The sequence below is a fragment of the Monodon monoceros genome, unplaced genomic scaffold (genome assembly GCF_005190385.1).
Source record: "Monodon monoceros isolate NGI ecotype Baffin Bay Population unplaced genomic scaffold, NGI_Narwhal_1 Super_Scaffold_7, whole genome shotgun sequence".
Classification (NCBI taxonomy): domain Eukaryota; kingdom Metazoa; phylum Chordata; class Mammalia; order Artiodactyla; family Monodontidae; genus Monodon; species Monodon monoceros.
The window spans coordinates 57,996,617-58,010,121 of NW_021703784.1; the positions used below are offsets into that span (position 1 = coordinate 57,996,617).

The window sequence follows — 13,505 nt, forward strand, 5'->3', positions numbered from 1 at the left end:
AGCAGCCATAAGAAACTAATACAGATCCAATGTCACCTGGGGATTGATGGTGGACTTGCAACTGGATTAGAACCTTGTTAGTCCAAATGTCTCAGTCGAAGCCTCCTTGCTCCCTGTATGCTTCGGCCAAAGCTTCTGGTTCACTGTGCAGCTCCCTGGGACAGTAACTGGACCCTTATCACATGTATTTCATTTGACCTTGACAAGAACCCTGTGGGGCAGACAGCCCCTACTTTACACATAGAGAAACTGAGGTTCAGAGGTGAAGTGTCTTGGCCAAGGTCAGAGCACACAATGAGGAATCAATGAGCTAGATCCCAGATCCAAGTCCTCTGCCCTTCCCTGAACAGTACAGATACCACACGTGTCCAGTATTTTGGTCTCTCATTCATTCATTCAACAAATATTTATTGAATATCAGCTGATGCCTGGCCACTGTGCTCAGTGCTGCGGAGCCACTAGTGAACAATCATGACGTCCAGAGACTAGGAATCCTTTGTTCTTGCATCTGTCTACATAGGTCAGTCAGGTCATGATGTTCCTGTAAACCTCCAACAAGACAAATATTATTCTCTGTTCTGCAACTTTTTATCTCTATATGAAGGGAAAAGTGTTATACCTTTAAAGGTCAGAGCCTTGAGAATGGACTATCATGTATATTTCAGACTATAGGCAGCATTCTTCCCCCCCCCCCCCGCCCCCGGTACGCGGGCCTCTCACTGTTGTGGCCTCTCCCGTTGCGGAGCACAGGCTCCGGACGCGCAGGCTCAGCGGCCATGGCTCACGGGCCCAGCCGCTCCGCGGCATGTGGGATCTTCCCGGACCGGGGCACGAACCCGTGTCCCCTGCATCGGCAGGTGGACTCTCAACCACTGCGACACCAGGGAAGCCCTATTTTTTTATTAATTTTTATTGGAATATAGTTGATTTACAATGTTGTATTAGCTTCTGCTGTACAGCAAAGTGAATCAGTTGTACATATACATATATCTGCTCTTTTTTTAATTCTTTTCCCATATAGGTCATTACAGAGTATTGAGTAGAGTTCCCTGTGCTATACAGTAGGTTCTTATTACTTATCTGTTTTATATATAGAGCTGTGTATATATCAACACTAATCTCCCAATTTATCCCTCCCCGCCCACACAATAGGCAACATTCTTAACTCAAAGCAAAAGCAATAGAATACAAAGGTTAAAGTAAAAGAAACAGATCTAATGTGGAGTCAGATTTGTTCTTCTCTATTACGCCTGCAACCACCATGCCACTTTTTTTTTTTTTAAGTTATTTTATTTTTGGCTGCGTTGGGTCTTCGTTGCTGTGTGCGGGCTTTCTCTAATTGTGGCGAGCGGGGGCTACTCTTCGTTGCGATGCGCAGGCTTCTCATTGGGTGGCTTCTCTTGTTGCGGAGCACGGGCTCTAGGCACGCAGGCTTCAGGAGTTGTGGCTCACAGGCTCAGTAGTTGTGGCTCGCAGTCTCTAGAGCGCAGGCTCAGTAGTTGTGGCACACGGGCTTAGTTGCTCCGTGGCAAGTGAGATCTTCCTGGACCAGGGCTCCAACCCGTGTCCCCTGCATTGGCAGGCGGATTCTTAACCACTGCGCCACCAGGAAGTCCCCAATACAGTATTATTAACTGTAGTCACTATGTAATGCTGTGAATACATTAAATCCTCATGATTTGTTTATCTTATAAGTGGAAGTCTGTACCTTTTGACCGTCTTCACCCATTTTACTCACCCCTCACCCCCTGCCTCTGACTACCACCAGTCTGTTCTTTCTATCTATGAGTTCAGGTTTTTTCTTCTTCTTTTTTTTTTTTTTTTTGGCTGCACTGCATGGCTTGTGGGATCTTAGTCTTTTTTTTTTTTATTTCTTTTTAGATTTTACATATACTCTCACCTTTTATTTATTTTTTATTTTAATTTTATTGGCGTATACTTGATTTACAGTGTTCTGTTAGTTTCTGCTGTACAGTAAAGTGATTCAGTTATACATATACATATATTCATTCTTTTTTAGATTCTTTTCTCATATAGGTTATCACAGAATATTGAATAGAGTTCCCTGTGCTGCGTAGTAGGTACTTGTTTGTTATCTGTCTTATACATAGTAGTGTGTGTATGTTCATCCCAAGGTCCTCCATGCCACATTTCTCCTTTGGTAACCATAAATTTGTTTTCAATATCTGTAAGTCTGTTTCTGTTTTGTAAATAAGTTCATTTGTATTATTTTAAAAATTAGATTCCACGTATGAGTAATATCATATGATATTTGTCTTTCTCTGCCTGACTTACTTCACTTAGTATGGTCATCTTTAGGTCCATCCATTGTTGCTGCAGATGGCATTATTTCATTCTTTTTGATGGCTGAGTAATAGTCCATTGTATGTATGTACCACATCTTTATCCATTCCTCTGTTGATGGACATTTAGGTTGCTTCCATGACCTGACTATTGTAAATAGTGCTGCTGTGAACATTGGGGTGCATGTGTCTTTTCAGATTATGGTTTTCTCTGGATATATGCCCAGGAGTGGGATTGCTGGATCATATGGTAGTTCTATCTTTAGTTTTTTAAGGAACCTCCATACTGTTCTCCATAGTGGTTTACCAATTTACATTCCCACCAACAGTGTAGGAGGGTTCCCTTTTCTCCACATCCTCTCCAGTATTTATTGTTTGTAGACTTTTTGATAATGGCCATTCTGACTGGTATGCAGTGATACCTCATTATAGTTTTGATTTGCATTTCTCTGATAATTAGTGATGCTGAGCATCTTTTCATGTGATTTTTGGCCATCTGTAGTCTTTGGAGAAATGTCTATTTAGATCTTCTGCCCATTTTTTGAGTGTGTTGTTTGTCTTTTTGACATAGAGCTGCTTGAGCTGTTTGTATATTTTAGATATTAAGCCCTTGTCGGTCGCTTCATTTGCAAATATTTTCTCCCATTCTGTGGGTTGTCTTTTCGTTTTTTTTTATGGTTTCTGTTGCTGTGCAGAAGCTTTTAAGTTTAATTAGATCTATGTGTTTATTTTTGTTTTTATTTCCATTACTCTAGGAGGTGGATCAAAAAAGATCTTGCTGCTATTTATGTCAAAGCGTGTTCTCTCTCTGTTTTCCTCTAAGAGTTTTATAGTGTATGGCCTTACATTTAGGTCTTTGATCCATTTTGAGTTTATTTTGTGTATGGTGTTAGAGAATGTTCTAATTTCATTCTTTTACATGTAGCTGTCCAGTTTTTCCAGCACCACTTCTTGAAAAGACTGTCTTTTCTCCATTGTATATTTAAGGCAACATTCTTAACACAAAGCAAAAGCAATAGAATAAAAGGTTAAAGTAGGGCTTCCCTGGTGGCACAGTGGTTGAGAGTCCACCTGCCGATGCAGGGGACACGGGTTCGTGCCCCGGTCCGGGAGGATCCCACGTGCCGCGGAGCAGCTGGGCCCGTGAGCCATGGCCGCGGAGCGCAGTGGGAGAGGCCACAGCAGTGAGAGGCCCGTGTACCACACAAAAAAATAAAGTAAAAAAAAAAAAAAGGTTAAAGTAAAAGAAACATCTAATATGGAGTCAGGTTTATTTTTCCCTGTTAAGCACCCCTCCTGGGGCCGGCTTTCTAGGGACTTGGAAGAGAATCCACAGCAATCACTTATAACTCATTCATCCATCCTAAACTCAGAGTCAGGCCCAGGAGAGACCTCAGTGACTGTTTGCTAATCAGAAAATAAATGACCTGTTGAGTTGAAATGTGCCATGTAATTTACAAGACCCATAAAGTAGAAACAAAATAATACATCAAGAACAGAAGTTTTTTTTTGTTTTTCCTTTTGGTTTTTTTTCGGAGTATCAGGGAAACTACAGATATGGATACAACTTGCTGAAGTCTCTCCAACTGAGCATCAGGATGGGAGGTGCATTGAAGGACCACAATGATGACTGATAATGAACTTTAAATCCACCGCATGGGGAATTTCCTGGTGGTGCAGTGGTTAGGACTCCATGCGTCCACTGCAGGGGGCCCCAGGTTCTATCCCTGACTGGGGAACTAGAATGCCACAAGCAGTGCAGTGGCAGGACCAAGAAAAAAAAAAAATCCACTACATGTTACATGTGGACCCCCCCCCCCCCACATACACACAATTTGCACATGCCACCCAGGAAGAGACAGGAAAAGCAGTCAGGCCTCCCTGAGCAGAAAACTCCTGAAACTTACATGCACTTTCCACCAATCATTTCCAAGCCCCCCCCTTCCTGTTTCCAAGATAAATATCCCACTCAAAAACCCATGAGCAGACACATCTGCACACTGCCTCCTGTCTCCTAGTTTGGCTGCAATGAAGTCTTTTCTCTCTGCACACAACCGTTGCCTATTTGGTCTTTCCGTTGGGCAGCAGGCAATGAGCCCATTTGCTCCATTACAATGACCCTGAGGTAGAGGAATCTTGTACCCCAAGCAAAAGTATACTCCCTCAGCCAGCCCACCCAGTGGGGCTCTCCAGCTCCTCACAGCATCTCCACACGCCTGCCATGCTCTCCTGCCAAGCAGTCTCCTCATTCACCACACCCCCCAGTGCCTGCTCAGGGAGTCCCCTCCCACCAGCAAGGTTTCTTTTTTCCTCCTTTCTCACTCTCTAACTCTGAAGCATGGTTCAAGGTACAGCTGAAGTCTCTCCTGCTCAAGGAAGCCCTTCTCAATGTCTCCTCGTCCTTCTCCAAGGGTATGTGTCATCCTTTGAGGACAGGGTATAACAGAGAATAACAAACCTGACTCCATATTGAATCTATTCCTTTAGCACTGACCTTTGTGCTGTTGCCTGTGCTGAGTTATGCTGGCTTTGCCCCTTTTGTAAAAGAATGTTGCCTATAACCTGAAATATACAGGATAGCCCGTTCTCAAGGCTCGGACTCTTTAAGGTGTCATTCCATTCATGTAGAGACTAAAAGGTGCAGAACAGAGGATAACATTTGTCTTGTTGAAGTTATATGGGAATACTGTGACCACACCTACACGGACAGCTGCAAGAACAAAGGATTCCTACACCAAGCCACACCTGCTCCCCTTTTAGTATAAAAGAAGCCTGAATTCTAACTCAGGTAAGATGGTTCTTTGGGACACTAGTCCACCATCTTCTCGGTCTGCTGGCTTTCCAAATAAAGTCACTATTCCTTATCCCAACAACTCATATCTCGATTTATTGGCCTGTCATGCAGTGAGCGGTACAAGCTTGGACTTGGTAACAAGGGCACCATTTTTTCATCCTGTCTCCTCTCATTGTGCCCATCACCAGGATGGCCACAAGGAGGCCCGCAAGCATGGCCATGCCCCAGGCACACCACACTCTTTCAGGCCTCTTTTGCACTTGCAGCCCCCTCTTGTCTAGACTGTCCTCTCCTGACTTCTCCTCCTTCAAAGTCTCATCTCCCTGAGGATCCCTCCCCACCTCCACACCCACATGTTACCCTTCTCTGCTCACTGCCCCCACTCTTCTCAGAATCTGTCTCTAGTGTAGCAGTTGTCACACGAACACACGTCTAATGAATTCAGTTCCATTAGATTGAAGGGAAGAAAAGCCCATCTTTTACATTTCTTGAGTGGCTACTCTGTGCCAGGCACTGTGCTGTGTGCTAAGGAAATAGAGATGAATCAGAGACCTGCCCTCAAGGGCCTAATGATTTGCTTGATGCCTCCCAAACTAGACTGGGGGCTTCCAGGGGATAAGGATTCAGATCTGATTCCCCTGTGGGTCCCCCATCACCAAGCACAGACTGGCTCATAAGAAAGCTTTGTGGAGCGAATGCAAGATTGACCTTCTTAAGTTGTAGCTTCAGCTCGGACAAGCCACTTCACTTTCCAGAGCCTCATGTTCCTCATAGGCTAACTGGGAGCAGGGTTTCCAGGACTGGGGTGAGGATAAGAGGAAATGACAAGTGTGAAAGCTCTTTGGAGACCAAATATCCTTCGGTATACATAAGAGATGGTGACTGATGTTTCCCTCTGTCCCCTACCAGGGCCAGCCATACTCCTCAAGGACCATGGAAGCAGCCCTCACTGGCATTGAATTCACATCACTCAGGTCTAAATCTTCCTGGATCCTGGAGAATTCTCTGTACAGAGCCATGGATTTCTCTCTCCAGCCTACGGGCTTTGGATTTATTTCTGACTTGGGAAATCCCCATCCTGCCTTCTGCTTTCAGCCCAGGCCCTGGCTTGGGTAAAACACAACGAGGAAGCAGGTGACATCTCAGGACAGAAGGGGCCAGGTCAGGGAAGTGCCTTCCAGGGATTCACACCAGAGCTGGAGACATGGTTGGGATGTTATGTTAGAGAAAATGAAAGCTGGGAGAGCGGGAGGGACCTGCCTCGGGTCTCCAGAAAGTCAGTAATAGAGCCAAGGTAAGTCCCAGGATGCCTGGCTCTCATCACATCCACTCTATCTCAGGGCCACCAAAGCCGTACCCCATCAGAGTCCCCCTAACGTTCCTTCTCATCTCTCTCTCTACCCCGAGACACTTAGTTCTGCCCAAAAAGATTCTCAGTGCTCTCCAAATACATCATCTGCTTTTAACTCCGTGCCTTTGCACACAACACGCCTTTTTGTGCATCCCCTTCTCCCACTTGTCTACCAGGTAAACCCCTACTCATCCTTCAAGGCCTGTTCAAGTAAATGTTTCCCTCCTTCAAACAAAGTCTGAACTGTTTATCCAGAATCCATTCATCCCTCTTTCCTCTGTGTTCTTATAACACTCTCTGTATACACTGATTTTAATATTTACTACCCTCTTCTATAATTGTCTATAACTGTCTTAGTCCTCACTAGACTGTATTCTCCTCTAGGATAGGGATTATTTCTGCTTCATCTCTCTGTCCCCAGGGCCTATCAAGGTGTCTGGCACTCAATTGGCACTCAATAAATGTCGACCAAATAGTGGAACAGATGAAGGAATATGAGGCCAATTTTTAACATTTTTAAATTTTATATTTTTAAGGAATATGAGTCTTTATTTATTTATTTATTTATTTGGCCATTCCATGCAGCTTGCAGGATCTTAGTTCCCCAACCAGGGATTGAACCCGTGCCCTTGGCAGTGAAAGCATGGAGTCCTACCACTGGACCACCAGGAAATTCCCTCAGAGTCTTAGTTTATTATCCTTGAAATGAAAGGAAAAAAAAACTCAAGCACTTGGTAAGGATAACTGGTGGATAATGAATGTGGCACCATCACTGACTCAGTTGCCTGAGCCAAAAATAGGGTATCACCCCAAATTTCCACTTATCCCTCTTCCTTTTCCCCTTCCCCTGTCACCATGGCTTTTTTTTTTTAAATTAATTTATTTTATTTTTGGCTGCATTGGGTCTTCGTTGCTGTGCTCAGGCTTTTCTCTAGTTGCGGTGAGCAGGGGCTACACTTCGTTGTGGTGCGTGGGCTTCTCATTGCAGTGGCTTCTCTTGTCATGGAGCACGGGCTCTAGGTGCGCGGGCTTCAGTAGTTGTGGCTTGCGGGCTCTAGAGTGCAGGCTCAGTAGTTGTGGCGCACGGACTTAGTTGCTCTGCAGCATGTGGGATCTTCCCGGACCAGGGCTCGAACCCGTGTCCGCTGCATTGGCAGGCAGATTCTTAACCACTGCACCACCAGGGAAGCTCACCATGGCTTGTTGAACCTGGCTGAGGATCTAGGTAAGAAACTCTAGGTTACTGGGGGATTTCCATCAGGCCAGAGCTGTCAGGAAGGATGGAGGCAAAGGATGCCGGACGTAGGGATCCTGTAACTAAAAGAACCAGAGGGAGTGACTGTTGGGGACACTGAAGGAGCAGATAAGGGATCAAGAAGGGAGAAGTCAAGGGTGGGTTCTGGGGACTTAGAAACCACTCAGTCTCTGCCCTCAAGGAGCTCATGGTCTGCTGAGGAAACAAATAGAAACAGTTTTATACAGAACTCCACTGTAGTGCAGCACTACCTCCTTCCTGATACCCCTTTTTTACTTGGCTTCCAGGATACCACCCAACTTACTTGGCTTTCTGCTTGTCTTCTTGGCCCTCCTTCTCATTAGTTTGCTGCTTCTCCTAGTTTTCGCAAATTCTGAATTTTGAAGGAAATGATTTTCCATCTACACTCACTCCTTTGGTGGGCTCATCCACTCTCATGGCTTTAAACACCATCCATGTGCTGATGACTCTCAAACTGATATTTCCAGTCTTGATCTCTCCCTTGACCTTCAGACCTATATGCCCTCCTGCTCCCTCAACAACCCTACTCTAATGGACATCTCAAAGCCAACACACTCAAAAATGAGCTCCAGATATTTCCCCCCAAAACCAGCACCTCCCTTGTCTTTCCAACTGGTCTCCCTGCTTCTGCCACTGACCCCACTGAATTTTTCTTCATAAAACAGCCAGAGTAACTCTGTTAAAATCTAAATCAGATTGTGTGGATCCTCTGCTCATAACCCTTCACGGGATCCTCAACATGGGGTAAATGGGGTAAAACCAAAGTCCTTATCGTGATCTGCGAAGCTGTAGTCTCTGGCTCCTATCTCTATCCTCATCTTCTCCCATTCTCCCCACAGAACACTATGCTCCAGCCATTCCAGGCCCTTTGCACTTGTTCTTTCCTGATGTTCTTCCCTAAATATCAGAATAGTGCCCCCTTTCTTTTTTCTTCAGATCTTTTACTCAAAGGCCACCTTCCCAGTAAGGTCTTCCTTGGCCCCCTAACTGAAAGGAAACGTCTCCCCTACCAACATTTTATTTCCACTTCTCTTATTTTTTCTCCTTAATATTTACTGCAGTCTTAAAACTATATATTTTATTTACCTATCTTCTTTATTTATCTCTCTTATTAAAATGGAAGCACCATGAGTCTCCTCATGATTTTTTTTTTTTTTGGTCTGTTTTGTTCACTGTTGTGTATCCATTACTTAGAATAGTGGCAGGCATATGTAAGGTACTCAGTAGATATTGCTTGAATGAATGAAAGAAAAAGGTGGACATCTCCAAGGGGCAAATTTTACTCTTTAATGAAAAACTTTATAACACCCAGAGCTGCTTGTCAACAATGACAGTTGATATGCACAGTACACTACCTCTTAAATATGTTGTCTCGTGAAATCCTCACATCAGTCCAAGATGCGAAGAAGGCTGGGCAGAGATTATGATGCTGGTTGAAAAGGAAACTGAGCCCAGACATGGAAAAGGGATTTGTTAAAGGTCACACATTTGGTCAGGGCAGGAGGGGAACTATGGATGACTGCTGGCCTTGAAAGGGGCTGGTGAGTGATGGAGCTTAATGGGGGTTGGGTTTGAAGGACTTACGTTGCCAGAAGGCATAAGGATCTCTGAAAGGGAAGCTGAGTCAGAGGTTAGTAAAACGGAGGCATCAGCAAAGGAGTGGGAGAGAGATGTGACACGGCTGACAGCTAAGCTTATTTAGCCCAGTCCTGGAGAGGGCAGCTGAATTTCCCAGCAGCAGAATGCTGCGACTGAGATTGAGTAATCAAGCCCTTACAAAATCTGGAATGCACGACTGGAAAGGCAGTCTTAAGAGACTAGTGAGTCCACTGCAGGTCTACAGAGTCTGGCTTCCCCACTGGACTGTGAGGTCTTTGAGGGCAGGGACCGTGTTCCTAGATTTAGCCCCAGCTTCTAGCAGGGCCTGGAATATGGAATATAGTAGGGACTCAAATATTTCTGTCGAAGGAATACATAAATGAATGTATGCACCCAAACGGGAAACTGAGGGGGAGACGAGACAAACAGGAGGGGCGAGGCGTAAAATCACCCAGCGATTCTGGGGTAGAAGCAGACTAATTTTCCTGGGACGCAGCAGGACAAACAGTCCTAGTACCAACGCTGGTTGCCGCCAGGTGTTTTTCAACAGGGATTGGCAAGCAAATACCGCCTGGGGCCAGAAAGGCGGGGCTAAATGGGGCCGTTGGGGCGGGTCCAGGCTGGAGAGGCCGATTGGCTGAGACTCAAGGCGGGGCCAATAGAGTAGGCGCGCCAAATTTCCACCCAACACGTGACTAAAGTGTGTAACGTCACTTCCAGTCCGGTGGGCGGGAGCGGGAAACAAAAGAAGACCAAAGACGCATGCGTTTGGTGTGTCCCAGGTTCTGATGGGTTCTTCCGCTCAGGCAGAATAAAGTGCTTCCGGGTCGCCACCGCCTGCCGACTCTCGGCGCGGTAAGTACATAAGACAGGCTGCTGTTGCTGTCTCTTTGCCCCTTCTTTCCTCCCTTCCCCAGAGAAACCTCATTCCCTTGACCCGCCTCCTCAGGAGCTGCCTGTTCACACTCCCTTTAACATTAAAAGAGTTCCAGCTCATTGGCCGCTTCCTCGAAACTAAGCCCCACCCCGTCGCACAAGGTCCGTCACTCATTGGTGTCACTTCCTGTCACCCAGCAGTTCTTGCAGTTAATTGGCCTTATCCAGGCCCCGCTCCTTTCTCGGTTAGCAACCCCAAATACCTGCCCGAATCCCGCCCATGCCTTCTTGCTGTTGGTCAACTCCACGGTCATTATCATAATAAGCCGAGAATGGGCGGTGGCTTTGCGGTGAGGGGTTGGGCTTTCGGAGCCGCCGTCTCTGGCCCTTCAGTGCTTATGGGACTTGAGAGAGGGTTCTGTTGTGCCTCCTAAACGCGCCGGGCAGCTGAGCTCCACGGAAGGGCAGCGGCTGGCCTCGGATTGGTCAAGTGCGTTAGGGCAAGAGCAGAATTAGACGTAGATTCTTTTCTCCCGCTCACCTCTAGTGCCAGGCCTGGATCTCTTCCCCGCGAGAGTTCTATACCCAACTCACCGTGGCACCTAGAGCCAGTCGTTGCCTGTCGCTGGGCCTCAGTTTTCCTGTGAGCTGAAAGGTTTTAATTCAGATTCTCTGGGACCTCCTGTTCAGCTCCCTCAGCTGCTGAATCTGAGCTGACTATACTTGTTCTCTTACATGTTAGTTCATCCAGTCTTTCATCTGCTCATGCATTTACTCATACCTTTAGAATGTCTTACTGAGCCATACGTGCACGTGATAACACCTCCCCTCCCTGCCCCCCAGTTTGGCTGTGGTTCATTATAGAGGTGGTCAGGGTCCAAAATTTCTGACACTGGGTGGGTATGGTGTGGGCGGCATGGAGGAGCAGAAAGTAGGTCTCAGTGTTTGGAGGAGGTGGAGAGAGTTTCAGTAGAGTCCTGCTGTCTTTAATTTTGTAAGGCCAGTCTGCATTCTGGTTTCCTCTCTCTACATTTGGCTTCCATTCTCTTCCCTCCTTGAACAGCTTAAAAACAGCTTTACTTACCCATAAAGTAAATTACTTAATTATCAGAATAACTATGAGGGTGGCATAATTGTTACTGTCCCCGTTTTACAGATGAGGAAACTGAGGCTCAGAGAGGCTAAGTGATTTGGCCAAGGTCAAACAGCTAGTAAGCGGTGGAGCCAGGACTCAAACCCAGGTCTGTCTGATTCCCACAGGGAAGGGGTACTTTCCTGCTACCTTCCACACTACCCAATCCCCAAATCAAAATGTAACCAAATAAAAACTAAAACCAAACACATCTGAGAGCTGGATTCACCTGACGCTTTTCCTCAGTCTAGGAGCCATGTCCACATTGTTTCCCTCACTCTTCCCCCGTGTGACTGAGACACTGTGGTTTAATCTGGATCGACCCTGTGTGGAGGAGACAGAGCTGCAGCAGCAAGAACAGCAGCATCAGGCCTGGGTGAGTGAGGACATAGCACAGCGGTGGAGCTTCAGTCAGGTGCCCCGCCCCCCTTCACTGGCATTGACCCAGACCTACTCTGGAGACCTGCCCTGGGGGAGCTTTTTGTCCTGAGCTGGGGGCCTAGGTTCTCACCTTTGTGTTACCCTAATTTGCCAGGGGACCGTGGGAGCTCTAGACCAGGTTGGAGCCCAGGCTCTTTTCCCTAAAGCATAGAAAATAATAATTTTGACTGTTTATTGAGGACCTAGCAGATGTCATGTTCTAGGCTGATAGTCTCACTTCATCCTCACCATAAGCTTATGAGGAAACCAAGGACCAGAGAGTTTATGTAGTTGGATCAAGTTCATAAGTAAGTGGCAGATGACAGGAGAGAAAGGGATTGAATCTTCCAGAGAGCTGGAAGGAAGCTTCTCCTTCACACTTGGGGGTCTTCCTGGGGGCAGGGCAGGTGAGTGCCATGCCCCTGACTGCCCTGCTTGGGCCCTGGCCTTGCTCTTCTCCCCCTGTGGCCACAGCTCCAGAGCATTGCAGAGAAAGACAACAACCTGGTACCTATTGGCAAGCCGGCCTCAGAGGTGAGTGGCTCCAGCAGGTGGGGCCTCTGTGGGGCCCAGGTGGACCAAGGCTCTGCTCTAATTCGGAAGGTCTGGCCTCTGACTCCAGAGCAGTCGTGGTCCTCAGCTCTGGGTGGAGGACAGAAAAGAGGAGGTAGAGGGGGAGGGCACTGGGCTCAGCACTAAGGTCCTGCAGAACGTTCACCAGCCTGCTAGATTAAAGTGGGACAGGACTGGGGAATGGAGCTCATTCGTTGTCCCCAGAGAGAGGCTCCAAGTGGGCCAGTCCTTGAACTGGCCCAGGCAGACCTGTAGAGGCTACAGGCTCTTCCCTGCCTCACCAGCACTATGATGACGAGGAAGAGGAAGATGAAGACGACGACGAGGACAGTGAAGAGGACTCGGAGGATGATGAGGACATGCAGGACATGGATGAGATGAATGACTACAATGAGTCACCTGACGATGGAGAGGTCAATGAGGTAGGCAGGGGTGTGGGGCAGGGCCTCCGCTCCTGGGCCCCTACCCCTGACCTCACTGGCAGCCAGCGGGTACAGAAACCCTGGATCCAGCCAGGGGCAGGATCTGGGACTGGGGCTGGCTGGGTGGCTGAGGCCCCTCCCCACCCACACCCAGCCTCCTCTCCAGGTGGACATGGAAGGCAACGAGCAGGATCAGGACCAGTGGATGATCTAGGTAGACAAGGCAGGGTGGTCTCAGGAAGACTCCAGGCCCGCCCAACCTATCCTGGAGCCCCTGCGGACCCAGCTGATCACCCAACCCCCCCTGCCCCGGTGCCTGAAAGCTCACCCTCGGGCACCTCCTTAGCTGCTGCCAGCACCTGGTATCCTTGGCTCCTCCCAGGCCATCAGTCTGCCCTTGAATCTGCAGAGCCTGAGCCCACCCCACCTTTCTGGCCAGCACCTCATCCCTTGGTTGCCAGATCTAGTCTCTTTCTAACTCTCTTTAATAAAGACAGGACTGATTTTTTTTCCCCACATCTATTCCCTATTTCTTGGTGGGGCCTAGAGGAGTCCAGCATCTTCTCTTGAGCTTTGGGGAGAGGGTTCTCAAGGGACTTCAGGCAAATCTACCTGGCCATGCGGGCTGGGGCTAGGGAAGGCCAGGGTAGCCCTGGCTGTGGGCCCAGGCTCCACTGCCATTTCCTCTGGCCCAGCTTGCACCCAGCCATTCCTGCAGGGCCTCTGACTCAGTGTTTACTGTTTCCTTTGATCCCACCT

The 13,505-nt window shown here is 47.6% G+C and overlaps 1 protein-coding gene across 7 annotated transcripts; it reads left to right on the top strand.

The window, feature by feature from the left end:
• Positions 1-9,966: 9,966 nt before the first annotated feature.
• ANAPC15 (anaphase promoting complex subunit 15) lies at positions 9,967-13,262 on the top strand. Of its 7 annotated transcripts, none has more exons than XM_029207656.1 (6): positions 9,967-10,178; positions 11,356-11,440; positions 11,578-11,707; positions 12,226-12,285; positions 12,609-12,746; positions 12,901-13,256. In XM_029207656.1, exons 3-6 carry the CDS (start codon positions 11,588-11,590, stop codon positions 12,958-12,960), a joined length of 378 nt encoding a protein of 125 aa, XP_029063489.1. In that variant the 5' UTR covers positions 9,967-10,178; positions 11,356-11,440; positions 11,578-11,587; the 3' UTR covers positions 12,961-13,256. The 7 variants fall into 7 exon arrangements, with proteins under 7 accessions (XP_029063489.1, XP_029063488.1, XP_029063493.1 ...); XM_029207655.1 differs by having other exon boundaries at positions 11,583-11,707; XM_029207660.1 differs by having other exon boundaries at positions 11,583-11,707; positions 12,913-13,256.
• The last annotated feature ends 243 nt before the right edge of the window (positions 13,263-13,505 follow it).

Coding starts and splice junctions, on each gene's coding strand:
- ANAPC15 (XM_029207656.1), top strand. CDS start 11,588: ATGTCCACATTGTTTCCCTCACTCTTCCCCCGTGTGACTGAGACACTG. Junction 11,708..12,225: donor AACAGCAGCATCAGGCCTGG/GTGAGTGAGGAC, acceptor CTGTGGCCACAG/CTCCAGAGCATTGCAGAGAA. Junction 12,286..12,608: donor TTGGCAAGCCGGCCTCAGAG/GTGAGTGGCTCC, acceptor CTGCCTCACCAG/CACTATGATGACGAGGAAGA.